This window comes from Mastigoproctus giganteus, chromosome 10 (genome assembly GCF_048544385.1).
Source record: "Mastigoproctus giganteus isolate SK-2022 chromosome 10, ASM4854438v1, whole genome shotgun sequence".
Lineage (NCBI taxonomy): Eukaryota > Metazoa > Arthropoda > Arachnida > Uropygi > Thelyphonidae > Mastigoproctus > Mastigoproctus giganteus.
The window spans coordinates 192330183-192353292 of record NC_143584.1 but is presented as its reverse complement, the minus strand read 5'-3'; the positions used below and the strand labels follow the sequence as shown (position 1 = coordinate 192353292).

At 40.0% G+C, this 23110-nt stretch overlaps 1 protein-coding gene across 1 annotated transcript in view; it reads left to right on the top strand.

Moving 5' to 3' along the window:
* The window catches only part of Klp64D (kinesin-like protein 64D), a 169284-nt gene that overhangs the window by 67956 nt on the left and 78218 nt on the right, over positions 1-23110 (top strand). The window contains exon 8 of the mRNA XM_090383588.1: positions 199-396. Within this exon, the coding sequence (XP_090239714.1) occupies positions 199-396 (198 nt within the window). The remainder of the gene's footprint in view (positions 1-198; positions 397-23110) is intronic.

The window sequence follows — 23110 nt, the reverse complement described above, 5'->3', positions numbered from 1 at the left end:
TTAGGATGTATACAAGAATTTTAAAAATTTATATATCCACAAGAATGAATGAATGAATGAATACGAGCTTTTACTTACTTGCTTTTAAAATATATCCATAATAAACTTATAGTCAATATAATCAGTTTAGACTCTGGTGGAAAATTGTATAGAATGTTTTGCAAAAACACGAAGAATATCTTCTTTTCTGTTCTTTAGGGTTCTGAACGGCAGAGCAAAACTGGAGCATCAGGTCAAAGATTAAAGGAAGCCACAAAAATAAACCTCTCACTTTCTACTTTGGGAAATGTAATATCAGCTCTAGTAGACGGTAAAAGCACTCATGTGCCGTACAGAAACTCCAAACTAACACGGTTATTACAAGACTCTTTAGGTGGAAATTCCAAGACACTAATGGTAAATATCTTAATTTGGTTATAATTATCATTGAAAATGTGAAAATGTGGTGCTGAATAGCCATAATTCGAGTATTATATTTCTGAGCTTTTTTTTTTATGAAATTTTAATTTATAATAATAATATTCCTTTTTTGACGATAAACAGATATTGCAGTATTTATTCTCGTAGCAGAAGCCCTGAGGAGTCTTACAGTTAGCAATTACAAAATTTAAATGATAATTGAAATAACCAGTAATAAGGGCTTCAATATTAGTATTCATAAAGGTAACCGGTGTAAGGAAGCCAGGCTTTTGCTACATTAGAAAATCTCTTCCTGCCTTCAAAAATACCACTCCAGCTACCCTTTAAATTTTGCAGATTGTCAGCCTTGTCCACCCGGGAAAGCAGTTTCCAGCAGTTCATAACACACTGCCCACTGGTTTTTCTCCTCTTTTATAATATGAAAATTGCACAGTCATTAATTTTGTCCCCTCTCCAGTGTCTTAACACCTCAATTAGGTTCTCCTGAAATGCCTAGTTTCCAAGCTCTGACACACACCTTTGGAGTTCCCCTCATATGAATACTTGCTTGCAATTCCTACAGACCATTCACCCATCTTAGATTCTTTTACGAGCCAAAAAAAATCCCAAAAACTACACACTTCACCCATCCATACCTTCCAAGAATTTTTCTAATTCTTCCTTGAAATTATTAAAACTACCCACTTCCACAACAACAGATTGAAGCTGTTCCAACAATTAACCACCCACTGGCTGAAGGCAAACTTTTGAACACCTATCCTGCAACCATACTTCCTCGGCTTGAATTTGTGCACCCTCTTGCGTGTAGCCTCAGCAAGAGGAAGAATGCCATCAACAGTTAGCTTACTCAATCCATTCAAGGCCTTAAATACCTCAATGAGATTTCCCCACAGGGGCCTAATCTCTACAAGCTGTAATTTGCAGAACTGAAGCCTTTCTTGGTAAGAGCACTCTTTTGTTTCCTTCGCCAATCTGGTTACACTTCTCTGCAGCAGCATTCCAGCAGATCTATATCTTTCCTAAAGTGAGGCCTCCAGATCTCAATACAGTACTCAAGTTGCAGCCTAACCATGGCCATGTACAATGAGAAAATCACCTCCTTATCTCTGCTATCGAAATTCCTTTCTATCATTGACAAAACCCTATAAGCTGCACTCGTATCCTGTCCAATTTGTACAATAATTCTTCCATGCGCAACAGTGTCAAAAGCTTTCCTGAAATCCAAGTATATGATATCAAAATTATTTTTTACATCCACTTTGTGACCACATCATAGTATCCAGTCAGATTTGTTAGACAGGATTTCCCCTTAACAAACTCATGCTGCATCAGACGTTATGAAATTATTCTTGCAGCAGTGAAATCCTTTATCCCACACTCCTCTTTAAAATCTCATCCTTTATCTAAACCTTGGTTTTCCAATAAATGTGCTAAGGCTGTTAAGAGAAGAATGTTGCATATTGTAATTGGCTTGTTTCTAATTCTTCAGCTTCATTTTCTGCCTACACCAAAGCTTGCAACAATTGTAAAGCAGTTATTAATCAGTCCAAACTAGAGTTTGAACAGGTTAAGAGTAGAAAACTTGCTTCTTGCCCTAATGGTAGCTGAGCATTCTGGTCTCTTGCCAAAGCTATTGGCTGCAACTTTTGCCCATCTTTGCTCCCACCTCTGTCCAAACCAGATGGTTCTGTTTTCATTTCAGCCAAGGATAAAGCTGACTTGTTAGCATCCCATTTTTCTTCCAACTTGTGTATTAATGATCTTGGTAAAACACCTCCCTCCATTCCCAACACGCTCCATTCAATGTTTCCTGTGGTCTTCCTTAAAAAGGATGTCAGAAGGATTTGACGAATCTTGATGCTAAGAAAGCTCCAGGTCCCGATGGTATTTCTCCACTTATTCTCAAAATCTGTGCTCCTGAATTTACTCTTATTCTTTGCCGCCTTTTTTCACTTTCTTATTCCAAAGGTGTTTTTCCTTCTGCTTGGAAATTTGCTCATAATTCCTAAAAAAGGTGACAAATCGCTCCCATCCAATTATCGTCCCATTGCAATTACTTCTACTCTTTCTAAAGTAATGGAGAAATCAATTAACCGCCAACTCTTAAACTACCTAGAAACCTTCCGTCTGATCAACGATCGCCAGTATGGATTCCGTCAGCATAGGCCAGAATATCCACTAGTGGTATTCTGGCTTATGTTACCCATTTATGGACTAATTCAATGGAAGGTTCAGTGAAGCACAAGTAGTTGCTCTTGATATCTCAAAGGCTTTCGATCGTGTTTAGCATAAAGGTCTTCTAAACAAACTTTCATCTTATGGTTTGGCATCTTTTTTTTTTGTAATTGGTTATCCAGTTTTCTCTCTGATCGCTCACTGAGAGTGATGGTAGATGGCTCTGTCTTCTAACTTCTCCACTAATTCCGGTGTCCCCCAAGGTTCAGTTCTTTTCCTCTTGTACATTAATGACCTTCTTCCATTGACTGGAAATCCTATCCATAGTTTTGCCGATGATAGCACATTGCATTCCACTTTCCATTTTGAGAAACCTTGCCCTTCTCAATCAGCTTCAACTTCTCGAAAGTCTGCTACCAATTCCCTAAATGCGGATCTTCAGGTAATTCTCCAGTGGGGCAGAGACAACTTAGTTGATTTGAATCCTTCTAAAACTCAGTCTTGTCTTATATCTCGCAAAAAGGATTCTTCTGCTCCTATGCTTATCTTTGGTGACACTCCGATTTCTAGGCAAAATGATATATCTCTTTTGGGATTACCCTGACTTGTAATCTCTCTTCTAATATCGGCACCCTGTATAGATCGCAAATCCGCCCTACCATGGAATATTGTTCCCACATCTGGGGTGTTGCCCCCAAAACCTCTCTCAGGTTTCTTGATTCCATTCAGAAGAGGGCAGTTAGGTTAATTAATGATTCATCTCTAACAGAGTCTCTCCACTCGCTGTCTCATAGACGTACTGTTTCTGCTGCATACTTCTTCTACAGATATTTCCATGGGCACTGTTCTTCTGAATTGGCTTCTGTAATTCCCTCTCTCTCTCTCTCTCTCTTTCAAAACAGTCTGAACACGTGCAGCCACCAGCCAACATCCATTTACTGTTCAACTTCAAACTCACAGAACCAACTTTTTATCTTCCTCGTTTATTCATTCATCTGCAATTTTCTGGAACAACCTTCCTTCATACATATTTCCTGAAAATTACAGTCTACCGAAATTCAAGTCCAGTATCAACAAATATCTTCTTTCATCTTCTCAACCTCCAACACAAGCACGGTACTAAGTATTATAGGTTCTAATACCTCTCGTGTTTGGGGTTTACATTAAACAAAAAAAAGTATAACTGCAGCCTTGTTTAGATGAGCCTGCATTACTTCTTGAACCAGTGGCTCTGTTTACGGGTAACATGGGGTGGCATTGGATGGGACTCTGTGTTACCCCTACTCACTGTTAGGAGGTAAGCTAAGCTGCCCATTATTTTCTGGCTGGGCTCCACCAGGAAGACATGAATTTCCTGGACATAGAACAAGTTAAAAAAAAAAAAAAAAAAGGAGAATGAGAAACAGCAGGGAGGGAGGGAGTAAAGGAAGGGAAGATGGAGAAGAAAGAATAAGAGTGAGGATGTAGACGATAGCATCCCCCTAATTATCGGTGGAACATTGGCTCCATCAGGTGAAAGAGGAGACCGAGAAGAAAAGCCACCCAGCAAGGGTACTGGGTGTGATTGCCTGTTGGCATTGGAGTAGTCTTAAACTGCTGGATCCTACCCAATCCGAGCATTGGGTTAGCAATATTCTACCTAGGGTATACCCTAGTTAGTGTGGTCAGGTGAAATCCTACCCAGCTGTGGTTAGAATGGGTTAGCATGGGATCCTACCCTGGATGTTCCAGGGTTAGCAGTCCATGTAGGTGAAAGTAGAAGATTGTCAATTCCGATATGGAAGGTCAGTCCATGAAAATACTTCACGTCACTGTAATTCCTAGTTAGAGATAATAGTAGAGTCACAATCAATAGAGTCACATCTGGTTTAAGTCGAGTCTGGGATTTGGTTCAGTTTGCTAGAAAGAGAATCTACTTTTCTTGCTTGATAGTATTTGTAGTGTTGATGTTGTGGTTAAGTGCAAAATTTGTTAGTTGTTGACGGCACCAGGGGTTTCCCCCATCTCTGCATTATGTACTCTGTTTGTGTAGCACAGAACTCTGTGAAGGCCAGAGTGTGTGGGGAGTGGGCGGATATGTAGTGTTGTATACCATTATTCTTCTGACCATTGAGCCGTTGGGACCCACCATTACCGCACTTGCCCCCGAGGAGGCAGGTCAGGCACCCAGTAGATATTTTGTACTCTGGCAGGCCCTGCCACCTAGTTTCCAAAGATTTCAGTGGCAAGGGCCTATGTGGAAAAAAAAGGGGGTTAATGCTAGAATATAAAAGGCCAAGAGAGGTTTATGTAAGTGCAGTTTAAATTTGGACATTATTAATTGATAAGTTGTGTGGGGTGTACGCTGCCAGTTATACAGAGTGGGGGGAGAGACTGAAGGCTGGGAGGAAAGACAGAGGTATGGGGATGGTAGAGAAGGCGACCTCAAAAAGTCAGTGAGGCAGCCCCATGCCTCACCAGATGGTAGAAGGGGGAGGAGAGTAAAAGAAAACCAGGCTAGAGTGCTCGGTTTGATTGCCAATATGGCTTGTGGCAGAGAAGCTGCTCATGTCTCCAATGTCTGAGTTTGGAGTCTTGCGTGGAAACAGGTCCCAGTTGATCTTGCCTGCAGATATCATTAATGTTCTCCTTAATGTTCTTCGTCTGTTGAAGACATCTTGTGCAAAAGCGGTGAAGTATTTATAATTGTCATGGGTATGAATTAGTATATGTTCTTGGTTCTTTGGCAAATTAATAATCTGTGATCAGAATAGATCTCAAATCTCCATAGTCAGGACACTCATACATTATATGGTGCCAAGATTTGTCAATGCCACAGTGGCAGCGTGGATCATCTGTGATGCCCAGAGACGTTAATTTTTCTTGTATTGACCCATGGCCTGTGAGGAGGTACGTTATGTACAGGCCAGGGGAATATCAGCTTGGGACTTTTGGGAACATGAACATTACTTCAGGGATGAATTTCTTTGTAATTGCTCCCTTGGTGGATGTCATCCAGGCCTGCTGCAGGTGAGTGAGAAGGTGCCTTTTTTTCTCTGTCTTGTGATTGATTGCTGTGTTGGTGGTGAATCCAGTGGTGGTAGTGGAGATTCCTTCAGACAGATGATACAACATGCCGCATCTAATTATTTCAAGGTCTAAAGAGAGGACTTGGAGAGCAGGAGTGCTCACCATGCAGCAGGCTCTGGTGATGGTAAGTAGTATTGCTCTTTGAATGGTGTCTAATTTTTTCTGATTGATACTGGATCTAGTATCAATAGTTTCCCGGTGATACTAGATCCCTTCAGCATATGAGATGGCTGGAATAAAGACTGCTTTGTAAAACCGAGCTAGGGTACATAGTACCCTAGCCCTGTTCTACAAAGTAGAGATTTTGAGGAATCTGTGCTTGCCTGAGCCTGCCAAGGATGCTCAGCCACCAAAGTGAGTCAAACGCCCCAGCGAAGTTTAACTGCAATTACAAGGAAGTATTTTTTGGGTGTGGATGGAGCAGATGTTATCAGGTTATTTAGTGCATCTACTGTCGAGTGCACCTGACGGAATCCATACAGGTTGTTGGCCTGTAGGTTTGTGTTTGTATAATACTTGTGAATTCTGAAGAAAATGAGTCTCTCAAAGAGCTTGCTGAGAACAGTTAGGAGGGCGATTGGTCTGTATTATGTTGGCTGTTGTGGCGGTTTATTCAAATTTTTGAGGAGAAGTCGAAGATTAGCTGTCTTCCAATCAAGTGGAAAGGATCCTTTTGCAGATAGTGATTGAAAAAGTTCAGCAGAAAGTATGCCTTCTGGAAATCTGAGGCTCCAGGTCAGGACCTGGGCATTTTCTGTCCTTGAGTTTCAATTCTGCTCAATGAAGTTCCTCCAGGGTGAAGGGCTCTTCTGTTTCCTGCATGGTGTAGCATTCATTGGAGGCACACGGTTGAGCTTGTATTGGTGTGAGGTCAGAGATTGGTGGCTGGAAAATGGTATTGAGTATATTATTAATTGACTGCTCCCAGGTAGTGGTTATTGTGCCTTGTGGCGTGAGAGTGGTTTTCAGAACCTCTCCCCTGAGGAGTTTATTGGTGGTAATTTTATATACAACCCCCCAAGGGTCGGCATTCCCAGTTGATATCACCAGATGCTCCCAAGATGTCCTTTTCCTTTGGTAGATTAGAGCCATATAGGTGTTCCTGCCTATTTTATATTGTTTTCTCAAGACCTCCACCTCTGGCTGCTGCCATGAACTCCTTGCTCTTTGGAAAGCTTTCCTTTTGCTATTTACCTCTCTGCGGAGGCACTGCAGTGCTGGGGACCACCAGGGAACAGCACTGGGGAGCAGATTTTTTTGTTTAAAAGTTGTGGTACAAGCATTTGTATTGACCCTGGTAACAGTTCTCTGGTGCACTTCTGGATCCAGCAAGTTACAGTCCCCCGCCGGGAGTTGCATGACAGAAATGTCCGGAGCTGCTATGAAGTTGTCCCAGTTAGCATTTTCTATTTTATATCTGTTCAATGTGAGTTTGGGATTTAATGGTCGCTGTTGGATTCTAGACATTTGAAAGGTTATGGCCCGGTGGTCCATAACCAGCCAGGGTGATATCAATATTTGATTCCCAGAGAGTGGATGAAAATGTTGGCAAATTATGTAGCCTATTTAGCTGTGAATTGGAGATAAACTCTTCCAATCACTGCTCATTGCAGGTGCCACTATGGTCATCAGACCCCGCAAACCAAGCAGGAGAGTGGCAATTTACATCTGTCCCCATGATAATTTTCTCATTGGGAAAGAGGGCTGCTATGTTTTCCAGATAGTTTATTGTTGGAAGAATATCCTCTCCAGGTCTGTTATATATAGAAACTACATAAAAGGTTCCAAGGGGACCTATAACATGCAAGCACACTGCTCAGGATGTGCAGAGACTTGATATTTTGGTGGTGGCGAGTTCTGGGTTCCTGACTACAATTGCCACCCAGGGGTTTCGTTATCTGCTTGGATTATTTTGTATGCAAGTGGGTAACCCCGCACCTGCTTGGCATGGGTATAAGGTTCTTGAAGGATCATGATGTCGATATTTTCCTCATTTGCAATTACTTTTAGCTGGTCTGGAACTGCCTTGGCCTGCTGCGCATTAAGTTGGATGAATTTGATCTGTTGGGTGTTGAACTGTTTAAGGCATAGGCCCATAATCGGTTCTACTTTGTTGAGCTCGCTTTACGCTTAGATAAACTGGACAACTGTTGTCTCTTATTGAGTGATTATGAGGATGTTTTGAGCTTTTGCAGTTTGTGCAGACAGGCTCGCTGGTTTTGTTGGGACAGTCCTTATACTGATGTCCCTTCTGGGCACAGTGCCCACAGGTTGACTCCGCCTGAGTGCAGGTGTGTGGTGTGGCCAAACCTGCATCAGTTGAAACGCTTTGGGACAGCCATGTGTTCTTTAAAACGATGGCTGCTCTAGTCTATATATATTCTGTCTTGATTTTTTATTCTATTCCAAGCTGGGGGATTAACTCCACCACCCAAATGAACTAATGAGACTTGTAACAGAGAAGAAAAATGCATGGGATGCATATAAATTATCAAGTGACTCAGAAGCCTATGGCAGATATAAGTTAATCTGTAATCAGGTCACAAAGGAGGTTTGGCAGGCGAAGGCAGATTACGAGAAATCCTTGGCAAAAGATGCTAAGAAAAACAGCAAGGATTTCTTTACTTATATAAACTCTAAAGGGAAGGGGATGAATCTGATTGGTCCACTTGACATCGATGGTTCGACTGTTGATGATCCTGCTCAGATAGCAAACAAACTGAATGAGTATTTTGCATCTACATTCATACATGAGGAATTATTAAGGTTTGAAAATGGCAGAAGGTTATCAAATTGTAGCAGGATACTTAATGATTTTGTAATAACTGAGAGCAAAGTGGAAGAGAAACTGTTGAAGTTAAACGTAAGAAAAGCACCTGGGGTGGATGGGATCTATCCAGTTATATTAAAGGAGGCAGCAAAGCAACTAAGCAAACACTTAGCCATAATTATGACAGCATCCTTGGACTCAGGGGAGGTTCCCACGGACGGGAGATGTGCAAATGTATCCCCAATTCACAAACGGGAATCGAAGGGTGACACGAGTAATTACAGACCAGTTAGTTTAACTTCTGTTCCGGGTAAAATAATGGAGTCGCTGGTTAAAGATGCATTGCAGGATCATCTAGACAAGACTGCAGCAATAATTCAGACACAGCATGGGTTTGTTAAGGGAAAGTCTTGTCTGACAAATTTGATAGGATATTATGATGTGGTTACAAAGGAACTGGATGCAAAAAAATAATTTTGATATCATATATTTGGATTTCAGGAAAGCTTTTGACACTGTTGCGCATGGAAGACTATTGTACAAATTGGAGCAGAATGGTATTAAGGGTAAGTTGCTACAATGGATAAAAGGATGGTTAAGTGCGAGAAGACAGAGGGTGGTAATCAATGGGTCCTGCTCTTCTTGGACTAATGTTATTAGTGGAGTCCCACAGGGTTCGGTGTTGGGTCCACTGTTGTTTTGTATATTTATCAATGATATTGATGAAGGTATATCAGGCTTAGTGTCGAAGTTTGCAGATGATACAAAGGTTGGCAGGGTTGTTAATGACAGTAATGGCAGTGTGCTACTGCAACAGGATCTAGATAATTTGGGCAGATGGGCTAAGAAGTGGCAACTGAAGTTTAACCTTGACAGATGCAAAGTACTGCATATAGATAGAAGTAACCCCAGAGAAACGTACCAACTGTGTGGTACTACACTTAAGGTGGTAGAAAATGAAAAAGACTTGGGAGTAATTGTGCAGTCAGATATGAAGTTTTCTGAGCAATGCAGACAGGCTGCCAGGGCAGGTCATGGGGTTTTGTCAATGATATATAGGAATTTTGCTAGCAGGGAAAAGGAGGTGATTATCCCTCTGTATAAGGCAATGGTCAGGCCACGCCTTGAGTACTGCATACAGGTCTGGAGGCCTCATTTTAGGAAGGATGTAGATTTACTTGAGCGTGTACAGAGAAGGGCAACAAGATTGGTGAGGGGTATGAAGGGATCCTCTTACCAAGAGAGGCTTAAGTTCTGCAAATTGCAGTGGCTGGAGACTAGGCACCTGCACAGTGATCTGATTGAGGTGTATAAGGCCTTGAATGGGTTCAGCACGCTGAATTCTGATGGGATCCTTCCACTTGTTCAGATTACGAACCTAAGGGGGCATAAATTCAAATTAAGAAAGGACAGATGTAGAATAGATGTGCGGAAATTTGCCTTTAGCCAGCGGGTGGTTAATTGCTGGAACAAACTTCCATCTGTCGTTGTGGAAGTTGATAGGTTGAATAAATTTAAGGAGGAACTGGACAGGCATTTGGAAGGAATGGTGTGATTTTTTTTTTGGCTGATGCTGCATAAGCTCATACATTTGCTTTCTTGCATCACATGCCACTACTACTACTACTACTACCCAATTGACATTATTATCTGACTTAGACTTTTTATGAAATTTTCGCTCAATAAGCCAAATTTCTGGGTCTGAGTTAGGGTGAGATGCTTGCAGGTTATGGTAGTATAGTTCTTCGGTGATTTGCATAGGTGTGAGGTCCTTGTGGACATCAAATATGACTACTGAGGGGCCTTTTTTCTTCGGTTGTTCTGCAGTAAGGCCAGGTGTTGAGATGGCAGGATTTTTTATGATGTCTTCTATTTCTTTTGATGTTTCAGTTTCGATCAGTATCCCAACATTTCTGGTCTTCCTGATCGATTTAATTCTTCTAGTTTTAAAGTGCTCCTTCAGTTTATTGACAACTGTATTCTTGACTTCCTCGCTAGACTTCTTGGTTGTCAATAGGTTTTAGAATAACTAAATTTGGGGTTTTAGTAATGTTTTTCTTTTGGTTGTCGGGCCAGAGGCTTCATTACTCGGCTTGGTATGGTCAGATGGAACTGGGAGCTCTTGAGGGACTCAAGTATCTCATGACCTGTCAAGTGATAGCACTCCCAATTCGGGTCCCAGATAAGAATAGCCAAGTGCATATTGCTCTGGTCAAAAGTTATCTAGTTTTATTGGGAGACTCTATTGCCTAGGAAACAGGTAATATTTTTTGTAATAAAGATAGGTGGACCAGAACCAGGATGTGTTTGCAGGGAGTAACAATTTTAGATGTTACTAACAGGTCATCATAATCATCATAATTTAAGGAGAGTAAAGAGATGCTCTCTTTAATAGCTTTTCTTGAATAATAATAATGCTTATTATTCATGTGGGGACTAATGTTATTAAACGAACATGACCTGACCATTTGTTGGATAAATATAGAATCATGTTGAAAAAATACCACGAGTTAGTTCAGAATGTGTATGTATCTGCAATTCTGCCCAGACATGATAGGAGGAATTATATGCTGAAAACCTTGTGGATTAACTTAAAACTTGAAGCGGGAGGAGGATTTTTTATCAGAATGGCTTGCACTTGTGGGAAAAAGGAATCTATTTTGTAGAGAGGTATTCGTTTGAACAAAGGTAGTGAAAGGATATTTGCCAGTATCATTGAGGATAGCTTAACAGTGCAGGGAAACTGTTAGTTAGGAGGAAGAAGGATAAAATAGATCCAAATTTATCTGATGATATGGGTCAAAGTAATGCTTGTACTCATTTCAGGAATTGTTGTATGTTGCCACAACAGCAGATGTTGACAAGATTTTCTGAGAGTAGCAATGTTTCAAATGAGCAGGCTGCGAAAGATAGGGAAACAAGCCTAAATAACTTCAAAGGGGTATGTCAGGGTAGTAAACTATGGAAGAATACTTAGTCTTAACTGTGTCAATACTAATGTCAGGAGCATTGTCAATAAAATGGCTGAATATGAATTTCTGGTTAGGACAACTAATGCTGACATAATAGGGCTAACAGAAATGTGGTGCCACCCAGAAATTGGGAATGACAGATTCTTCTATGGTATGCATAATGTACTTAGGGAAGATAGAAGGTGGGGGGGGGGGGGGGGTGCTTCATATCAAAAGCAGCCTGAGTGTGAAAAGAGCTTTTGCTGAGTCTGAAGTTGCATCTGCCAGCATAGAATCTGTGTTGTGAGTTACTTGGAAGCAAAGTTATAATGAGAGGTGGAATAATCTACAGAACAGAAGATTGTGAAGAGTATGATGAGAGTCTTTACATGCAGATGGAAGGGGCAAGCAAGTGCAAATGTCTTATTTTGGGTGACTTCAATCTGCCCCAGGTTGATTGGAATGAGTGGGAGGGAACTCACCTTGGAGAAAATTTTTACTAAATAAATTATATGATTATTATTTGTATCAGCATATTAGAGATAATATTAGGGGTGAAAATATTCTTGACCTCTTCATTACTCATTGATTAGATGACATCACAGGGCTTAAAATACAGGAACCATTGGCAAGTAGTGATCTTGCAGTCACCATTTGGAAGATGAAGAAAGAAAGATGTTGCAGTAGTTGAAAGTAAAGGAACAGTTTCTAATTTCAAAAGAGGAGACTTTGACAGTTTAAGGTACTGTGCGGCATCTGTTAATTGGGAAGATTGCAAAGTGAGGGCAAATACACTTGAATTATGGAATACTGTTAAAGCAAAAATCACAGAAGCCATGAAACACATACATGCCATTAAGAAAATATTAGCATTAGCAAAGGCACATGATGCAAGAAAGCAAGCTTATATAGCATCAGCCAAAAAAAAAAAAAAAAAAACCCTTATTTCACCAATCCACTCACTCCAAATGTTTGTCAAGTTCTGCCTTGAATCTATTTAAGCTATCAACTTCTACGACAGATGGAAGTTTGTTCCAGCAATCAACCACCCGCTGACTAAAGGCAAACTTCCGCACATCTATCCTACGACCGTCTTTCCTCAATTTGAATTTAGCTCTCCCAGGCGATTATTCTGAGCAAGAGGAAGAATCCCATCAGCATTGAGCATTCTCAAATCATTCAAGGCTTTATACACCTCAATCAGATCACCTCGCAGGTGCCTAGTCTCCAGACCCTGTAATTTGCAAAACTTAAGCCTTTCTTCGTAAGAGCAACCCTTTGTTCCATTCACTAATCTTGTTGCCCTTCTCTGTACTCATTTCAACAGCTCTACATCTTCTTAAAATGAGGCCTCCAGACCTGTATACAGTACTAGAGGTGTGGTTTGACCATTACCTTAAAAAACGGGATAATCATCTCCTTAACCCTGCTAGAAAAATTCCTGTATATCATTGACAAGACACCGTGAGCTACTCTTGCAGACCGTCTGCACTGTTCAGAAAACTTCATATCTGCTGGCACAATTACCCCCAGGTCCTTTTCATTCTCTACCACTGTTCAGTGTGCTGACCGGGCTAGCCAGGTGGGTAAAGTACCTGCCTGGCAACCCAAAGGTCGCGGGTTCGAATCCCGCCTTGGGCTCTTGGATCAGAGAAAAATGCAAAAACTCTGGGAGGTGCATTATGGCCACAGAAGCCGATGCATCAACAACTAACGAAAAAAACTGTCAGTGTGGTACCACAGAGTTGATACGTTACTCTGGGATTACTGCTTCTCATATGTAGTACTTTACATTTGTCAACGTTAAACTTCATTTGCCACCTCTCAGCCAATATGCTCAATTTTTCTAGATCTTGTTGCAGATCCTGTCATTAACAACCCTGCCAACCTTCGTATTGTCTGCAAACTTGTGCATTATTCAGATTAGTCAGACAAGACTTCCTCTTAACAAACCCATGCTGTGTCTGAGCTATAACTGAAGTCTTGTCTAGATGATCCTGCATTGCTTCTTTAACCAGTGCCTCCATTAATTTCCCTGGAACAAAAGTTAAACTAACAGGCCAGTAATTACTTTTGTCACCCTTTGATCCTCCTTTGTGGATTGGGATCACATCTGCACATCTCCAGTCCATGGGTACCTCTCCTGAGTCCAGGGAAGCTCTCATAATTATGGCTAAGGGTTTGTTTACTTCCTTTGCCGCCTCTTTTAATATAACTGGATAGATTCCATCCATACCAAATGCCTTTCTTGTGTTTATCTTCAACAATTTCTCCTCCACTTTACTCTCAGTTATTACAAGATTATCTAGCTTACTGCCAGAGTTGAATACACCTCTGGCATTCCCCTCCCTGAATAACTCATGTGTGCATGTCGATGCAAAATATTCATTTAGTTTGTTAGCTACCTGAGCAGGATCAACAGTTGAACCATCGATATCAAGTGGACCAATCTGATTCATCCCCTTCCTTCTAGAGTTTACATAAATAAAGAACTCTTTGCTGTTTTTCTTTGCATCCTTTGCCAAAGATTTCACGTAATCTGCCTTCGCCTGCCTAACCTCCTTTGTAACTTGCTTACAGACCAGCTTATATCTATCATAGGCTTCTGTGTTACATGTTAATTTATATGTATCCCAGGCGCCTCCGTAGCCAGGTGGGAAGGAGCAGCAGTGCGTAGAACACACTTCTTGATTAGACCAGTGTTCGAACCCGTCACCACCAAATACGGACGATGCGGAAAGGTCAGGGAATGACCACCGCATATCCCGAAGCAATATGGCCTTAGTTGCTAATGCTCCTAAAAACGAAAATAACAACAAATAACAATATGTATCCCATGCATTTTTCTTCTCTGTCACATGTCTAATTAGTTCATCTGACATCCATTTAAGCCTAAATATTGCAGGAGGAGGAGGATGCCAAATAGATGAATGCACAGCTGGCTGGTCAAATAGAGCAGAAAAAAGGTAGCAGTGGATAGTTACAGAGTGATGAAAAGTACTAAATCCTACAATTGGTACAAGTTGATTGGTAAACCATAGATAAAGTTAGAGAAGCCAATGCTGCATATGAGAAAGCATTGGCTAAGCGAACAAAGAATCAGGACAAGCAATTTTTCATCTATGTGAATACAAAGAAAAAAACAGCAAATCAGAGCGACCCCTTGTGATCAGACACTTGGGCGTGGGAAAGTCTTAGACAAAACATTTGGTGTTGTGGAAGAATTTAACAGCTACTTTACATCTGTCTTTTACTGATAATAGATCCTTCATGCTGAGAAAGGGCTGTGTAAGTGAGGATGAGTCATATGAAATTAATGACTTTGAAATTACAGATGAATGTTTATGAATAGTTCAATACACTCCCTGGAGTCGATGGCAATACACCCAGTAATTTTGAGAGAGCTGCCAGGGAGTGTATTGAACCATTCAAGTTAACTGTGAGGGCACCTTTGGAATGGAGAAGTGCCGACGTATCACCAGTACAGGAGCTTCCTGACTTATGTAAGGGTTGCATTCCACGGAACGCCACGTAAGTCGGAATTTCCCCCACGTTTGTGCAGCACTCGCCACCCTGCTTGCTGAACTGATTGAATCAAAAATTAAATGTTTGACAATCATGTAAATAGAATTAATTCTTGCATTTATTCAATTTTTTTTTATCTCATGCGCAGGAAAAATTACAAAAACGTGCAATTTAAAAAATTTCAAAAAAGAGAGGAGACAGGCATAACATCATTAAGTTTTACCTCTTGAGCATTGTTGTCAGAATTGACGTCTTCAGCTGATAAGTGTTGCGCTGCGGGGATGAGGGCTGTGTAGATTTAGAAGTGGTCAGCCGCTCAACCTTACAAAAGAACACATTAATGGATGTAGCGGATGACTGCACGGTGGCTTTTTTCTTTTCATCGTAGATTTCTTTATAGCAGGCAAGCATATCATTCACACCTCTGTTAACTTTTAAGAATCATTCGCTGTCAGCATCCATCTTCTCAAACCTCAACATTGCCGATGCAATTTCACGAAATGCCATTGCCATCTCTTCAGTGATGAAGCGTCTCGGCTTCTCATTTTGAGCTTCGTCAGCATTCTCTTCTTTCATTATCGCTGCCTGCAAGTCAGTAAGTTCTTCTTTAGATAATTCCTTCTCTTCTTCCTCTATTAACTCCTCCACATCTTTGGCATCAACCTCCAACTGAAGTAGCTCTGCAACTTTTACAATCTTATCTGTAATCTCTTCATATGATTTGTCTTTTTGAAGTCTTTCGAAGCCTTTTACATGCCATGTGCATATTTTCTTCCATGTGCCATTTAAACAACTTTTAGTAATTTCCGCCCAGTCCTTATTAATGTTTAAGATTGCGGGGTAAATATCGTAAGATTTCCAAAAGTCTCTGAATGTGAAATTTTTCTCATCATCTACTGCAGACAATGCCTGAGCAAATGTTGTGCGTAAATAGTATGCTTTTAAATTGGAAACAACACCCTGATCCATAGGTTGGATGAGTGAAGTCGTGTTTGGCAGAAGAAATATGACTCTCACGTTCGAATTGAAATCATCTAGATGTGTAGGATGTCCAGGAGCATTATCTAATAGAAGCAAAATCTTGAAAGGAACGTCATTGTCTTTACAATATTTTTCGAACTCTGGAATAAATCAGCATTTAAACTAATCCTCAAAGAGATATTGTTATCCATGCTCTCTGGTTCGATCGGAAATGCAGGAGTAGGGTGGCTTTATTGATGTCCTTAAATGCATGAGGATTTCCAGAATGATACACAAGCAGTGGTTTTAATCTGTAATCTCCAGCTGCATTAGCCCAAAGTAAGAGCATGGCCCTATCTTTTGATGCCTTGAAACCTGGAATTGTATTTTCCTCTTTGGCAATGCATGTTTGATCCGGCAATTTTTTTTTTTTTTTCCAATACAGAGTAGTTTCGTCAACCTTAAAAATTTGCTGCGTTGAATAGCTGCTTCATCAATAAATTTTTCCAACACATCACAAAATTTCTCTGCAGCTGCAGAATCGGCACTGGCGACTTCACCACATACTTTTACATTGTTGAAAACAGCATGATGCTTGAACCTATTAAACCACCCGTTGCTTGCCACGAAATTGGGTTGGAATTCACTGTACTTATCCTTAATATCATTATAAATACTTCTTGCTTTTGCTTGAATGGTAATTAGACTCAGGGGCACTTTCTTCTGAATCTGATTATCCATCCATATTATTAACAGCTGTTTGATCTTCCATATAGCACCTGAACGTTGTTTTGTGATCACCGTTGATCTTATGTGTGTTGATCCTTTGATATGTTCTTTTATACGGCCACTGTCCTTTAAAATAGTATTCACTGTTGAAGCAGCGAGACCTAATTCTGTTCAATAGAAGACAAACTTTATTCTGCTTCTTACTTCATTTTCATCTTCATTTCTAAATCAATTTTGTTTGGTTTTCTAGCACTGCCAGCACTTGCACTTTCTCTTGGTCCCTTTCCCTTCACCATTGTAGTAAGTAAATAGGAATGAAGAGAAGATTCTGAAAATTTATTTATGTTTTTTTATATGATTGAAGATTACAGTGAAGGGAACACATTTCACCATAATAGCATAAAAACCCATACAATTGCAGTTATCGGTATTATAGCAAATGCAATAAGATTGAGTTTATTACCCGTTTATAATTAGATGAACCAACAGAAAAGTCCATTAAACCAAAAAATGCAAATTGTTTTTATTGTTTTATGGTTGTGACTTCTAGAAATGTGCCTTAGAAAAATATCACAAAGGCATTCAAAATTGATTCTTTAACGGAAACATATGATAATGATAAAGGGGTAGTGCAATTTCCATTATAAATATGACCATAAATTCTCGAACTAATAGAGCAAACTTATCTGCAAAAAGATCTAAATCTCCCAAACACTTCCTAGTTCATTTCACAAATATACATGGTCTCAGTTCTGATCTCAATGATGTCCATTTCCACTTGCAGTCTGTCAAACCCCACATACTTTTTCTGACAGAATCTCAGTTATCAATTGATTCAACAACTGCAAATCTCAGTTGCCCAAATTATTCACTATATAATTCCTTTTGCCTCAAAGGTGGTATATATGTCCATTCCAATATTCCTAGTCAGTGACTTAGAAATTTGGAATCTCCCCTTTCCGATCTTCTCTGGCTTGCTGATGCTATCGAAGCATTGTTAAATGAGTTGGAAAACTGCTAGCTTGTGGGGGAGGATACAAGGCCTAATAGATTAACAGTATGAAAGTGATTCTTACACTGCTTCTATTGGAATCAGCAGCAGCCTGGAAAACAAGGTGCAGGGGATTTCAGAGACTGCTGGGAGTCATTGTGGAACAAGTAAACGCATGGGCTGTGTTAGGGTAGCTAAGAATAGGAATAGGTGCATGTATACTTGCGTATACACTAATGCTAGGAGTTTGGTAAATAGATTTGATTAATTTTCAAGTGTTGGTCAAAACATCAAAGGCAGATATTGTTGAGATATCAGAGACATGGTGTCACAAAGATATAATGATGGCAGAAATGGAATTTGGGGAGTACAATGTGTACAGAAAGGATAGACAGGACAGGCTATCCTTCCTGTACTATTATGCTATTAGTTAAGAAACACATAAAATCCAAGGAAGTACAGCCAATCGACATGGGTGGACTGTGCATTGTCAAGTCAGTTTGGTGCGACATAAGCACTGGGAAAGCAAAATTGAGAGTAGGAGTGTTTTATAGGCCTAATGAGTCTCATGAGTGTAATAAACAATTGTACAGAGAAATAGAGTGGGCCAGTAAATCAGTGTCTTATAATGGGGGATTTTAATTTCCCAGATATTGACTGGAATTTGTAGGTTGGTCACTCACACACTAGCAAGGCTTTTGTGGATTTATTGGATAATTGTTTTCTACAGCAGCATGTTCGGGAGGAAACTAGAGGGAGTAATACTCTTCATCTGATTATCAGTAGTGATTCTTCATACATTAAGAATCTGCAGATAAAGGAACCACTAGGTGGCAGTGATCACAGTGTGCTGAAGTGGGATTTACTCAAAGAGGTAGCTACCATCAGGGATAAAGGGAAGGGTTTTTGCTTTTGTAAAGGTGACTACGGTGATCTGATTTGGGTTTTTTTTTTTTTTTTTTTTGTTTTTAGGAGCATTAGCAACTAAGGCCATATTGCTCCTGGGATATGCACTGGTCCTTCTCTGACCTTTCTGTATTTGGTGGTCATGGGCTCGAACGCCGGTCTAATCAAGAAGCGTGTGCTACACACTGCTGTTCCTGGCCACCTGGCTACAGAGGCGCCACAGTGGTCTGAGAGAGTATTTAAATTCTATGTGGTGGGACCAACTGATGATGTTACCAACAGCAAATTCAAAATGGGAAGCATTCAAAGAATTAATCTTGGAAGCTACTAGGCTTTTTATGCCACCTGAGAAATATTTTTCACGTTTAAGGCCTAAATGGATGTCAGATGAACTAATGAGATGTGGCAGAGAAGAAAAATGAATGGGATACATATAAATTAACAGGTGACACAGAAGCCTATGATAGATATAAGGTTTGTAACCAAGTCACCAAGGAGGTTAGGCAGGCATTAGGCAGGTAAAGTCAGATTATGAGAAATCTTTGGCAAAGGATGCAAAGAAAAACAGCAAAGATTTCTTTACTTGTGTAAAGTCTAGAAGAAAGGGAAGGAATCAGATTGGTCCACTTGATATCAATGGTTGAACTGTTGATGATCCTACTCAGGTAGCTAACAAACTAAATGAGTATTTTGCATCTACATTCACACATGAGGAGTTATTCAGGGAGGGGAATGCCAGAGGTGTGTTCAACTCTGGCAGTAAGCTAGATAATCTTCTAATAACTGAGTAAAGTGGAGGAATTGTTCAAGATAAACATAAGAAAGGCAACTGGGGTAGTGGGATCTATCCAGTTATATTAAATGAGGCAGCAAAGTAAGCAAGCAAACCCTTAGCCATAATTATGAGAGCTTCCTTGGACTAAGAGGAGGTACCCATGGACTGGAGATGTGCAAATGTCACCCCAATTCACAAAGGAGGATCAAAGTGTGACAAAAGTAATTACTGGCCTGTTAGTTTAACTTTTGTTCCAGGGAAATTAATGGAGGCACTGGTTAAAGAAGCATTGCAGGATCATCTAGACAAGACTTCAGTTATAGCTTGGACACAGCATGGGTTTTTTAAGAGGAAGTCTTGTCTGACTAATTTGATTGGATACTATGATGTAGTCACAAAGGAACTGGATGCAAAGAATAACTTTGATATCATATATTTGGATCTTAGAAAAGCCTTTGATACCGTTGCACATGGAAGGCTGCTGCACAAATTGGAGCAGTGTGGCATTGGAGGCAAATTGCTGCTATGGATAAAGGGATGGTTTAGTGGAAGAAGACAGAGAGTGGTAATCAATGGACACTGCTCTTTGTGGACTAATGTTATTAATGGAGTCCCCCAGGTTCAGTGTTGTGTCCATTGTTGTTTTCTCTATTTTTTTTAATGATATTGATGACGGTATATCAGGCTTAATGTCCAAGTTGGCAGATGATACAAAGGTTGGCAGGGTTGTTAATGACACTAATGACAGTACGCTGCTGAAACAGGATCTAGAAAAGTTGAGCAGATAGGCTGAGAGGTGGCAAATGAAGTTTAACATTGACAAATGTAAAGTACTACTTATGGGAAGCAGTAATCCCAGAGTAACGTATAAACTCTATGGTACTACACTGGCAATGGTAGAGAATGAAAAGGACCTAGGGGTAATTGTGCAGGCAGATATGAAATTTTCTGAGCAGTGCAGACGGTTTGTCATGGTGTCTTGTCAGTAATATACAGGAATTTTTCTAGTAGGGAAAAGGAGGTGATTATCCCCTTGTATAAGGCAATGGTCAGGCCACACCTTGTGTACTGTATACAGGTCTGGAGGCCTCATTTTAAGAAGGATGTAGAGCTGCTGGAACGGTATAGAGAAGGGAAACAAGATTGGTGAATGGAACAAAAGGTAGCTCTTACGAAGAAAGGCTTAAGTTTTGCAAATTTCAGTGTCTCTGGACACTATGCTCCTGCTAGGTGATCTGATACAGCTGTATAAAGCCTTGAATGGTTTGAGCATGCTCAATGCTGATATAACTTTTCCTCTTGCTCAGAATAATCGCCTAAGAGGGCATAAATGCAAATTGAGGAAAGACAGTTGTAGGACAGATGTGCAGAAGGTTGCCTTTAGCCAGTGGGTGGTTGATTGCTGGAACAAACTTCCAACTGTCATTGTAGAAGTTGATAGCTTAAATAGATTCAAGGCAGAACTTGACAAACATTTGGACCGAGTGGATGGGTGAAATGAGGTTTTTTTTTTTTTTTTCCTTTCCTTTTTTTTTTTTTTTTTTTTTTGGCAATGCTATATAAGTTTGCTTTCTTGTATCATTTGCCTATGCTAATGCTAAATTCATCTGTTGTCTCTACCATTCTCCCAGCTCCACTAATCACTTGGAACTCTTTGACTTTCTCTCTTTGGAGCTTGACTTTCTCCAGCCAAACTTTCCTAACAGTGAGGTAATTTTTCTTGGTGATTTTAATGTTCACAACTCCAGCTGGCTTCTGTTTTCTAGTCATTCAAACCCAGCTGGTCAAGATGCTGAGGCTTTTGCAATTACTAATGACCTAACACAGATTGTTCATTTACCTACCAGACTACCGGACAATCCTAACCATACAGCCAACACACTTGATCTTTTTCTGGCAAACAACCCTTCTAAGTACACAGTCGAAGTGATTGGTCCTTTAGGCACCTCAGATCTCAACTTGTTGATTGTTTTTTCTCTAATTTTATGTCATGGCTATTCCCATCATCCTGTTGTTTGGCATTACAAGAATGCAAAATGGGATGACCTGCAGGATTTCTTACCTTCTTTTACTTGGTCGGATTACTGTTTCAAAACTTCTGAAGTCAACATTTGCTCGGTTCGTGTCAGTGAAATTATTCTTGTAGGAATGAAATCCTTTATTCCACATTCCACCTTAAAGTCTCGTCCTTTATCTAAACTTTGGTTTTGCAATAAATGTGCTATGGCTGTTCAAGAGAAGAATGTTGCATATTGTAATTGGCTTGTTTCCAATTCTTCACTTTTATTTTCCGCCTACACCAGAGCAACAATTGTAAAGCAGTTATTAATCAGTCCAAACTAGATTTTGAATATACTAAGAATAGAAAACTTGCTTAATGTATTTTTTGAAAATTGCAGTCTACAGAAGTTCAAATCTAATGTCAACAAATGTCTTCTTTCATTTTCTCAACTTCGAACCCATGCACAGTACTAAGTACTATAGGTTCTAATACCTCTCGTGTTTGGGGTTTTCATAAAAAAAAAAAAAGACTCAGTCCCTCATGAGAGAGTTACTGGATAAGCTGGAACATATTGTGATGGAAAAATTCTAAGATGGATTGCCAGGTGGCTGCAAGGCTTCTGCTCTGCAGCCACCCAGCAGTCCATTTTAGAATATCCATTACACCAATCTGAAAAATATCCACTAACCCAATCACAATCCATTTAATCACCACCCACCTCCAGAAGGCAGCATCTTTCAAATTGATGTAAAGTCAGAAGTGGGGTCTCCGAAGATCATTTCTTGGACCACTGTTGTTGCTTATTTTCATAAATCGCATTGACGATGGGACAGAAGGCTTAATGGCAAAATTTGCAGACAACGTAAAAATTGGTAGAGTAGTTAATGATCAGTACCAAGCAGCACTCCTTCAGGTTGACTTGAACGGGCTGCTAGAATGATCAGAAAAGTGGCAACTATGTTTTAATGCTACAAAATGCAAGGCCTTATACTTGGGGAATAGCAACCCCAAAACAAATTATACACTTGGTAGGGTTGAATTAAAAATAGTAGAGAAAGAAAGGAGATCTGGGAATTATAATATGGGCAGAAATGAAGTTTTCTGATTAGTGTAAACATTCAGCCAGGAAAGCCCTTGGTATCCTATCAATGATTTATCTAACATTATCCTCTAGACATATGGAAGCCATAGTTAATTAAGACCAGGGTTGGAATACTGTGTTCAGATATGGAGACCTCATCTGAAAAAAGATATTGAGCTTCTTGAAAGGGGTCAAAGATGGGTAACTCACATGGTGAAATTGGCAAAAGGGGAACTATATGAAGAAAGACTCAGATTATGTGGGCTACAGAGCTTGGAACCAGGCACCTCAGAGGTGACTTGATTGAGGTTTATAAGACACTGAGAAGGGTAAAATGAATGAAGGTGGAAATTTTGGGTATTCTAGAACTCAAATATAAGTAATTTTAAAGCATTAAAATTACTATTAATTCAAAAATTAATTCAAATTACAGAGGAAGAGATTTAGACTAGATTGTAGGAAGTTTTCTTTTAACATGCGAGTCATTATTGCTGGAACAGATTGCCTTCGCAAGTAGTTGAGGCTGATAGTTTAAATAAATTCAGAGGTCAACTGGATAGTTACAATGTGAGGAGGGAAGTAAATGATTTGTATTGTCTTATATGCTTGTTTTTTTTTGTTTTTTTTTTGGCCAGTGTAGCCAAAGCCTGTGGTCTCCTTGCACTATATGGCTATTACTATACTCTTCAGCCCTAGTTCCTCCATGCCATGCATAAATTGAGATTGTTTCCCAAATGTCTTACATTAGCAGCATTA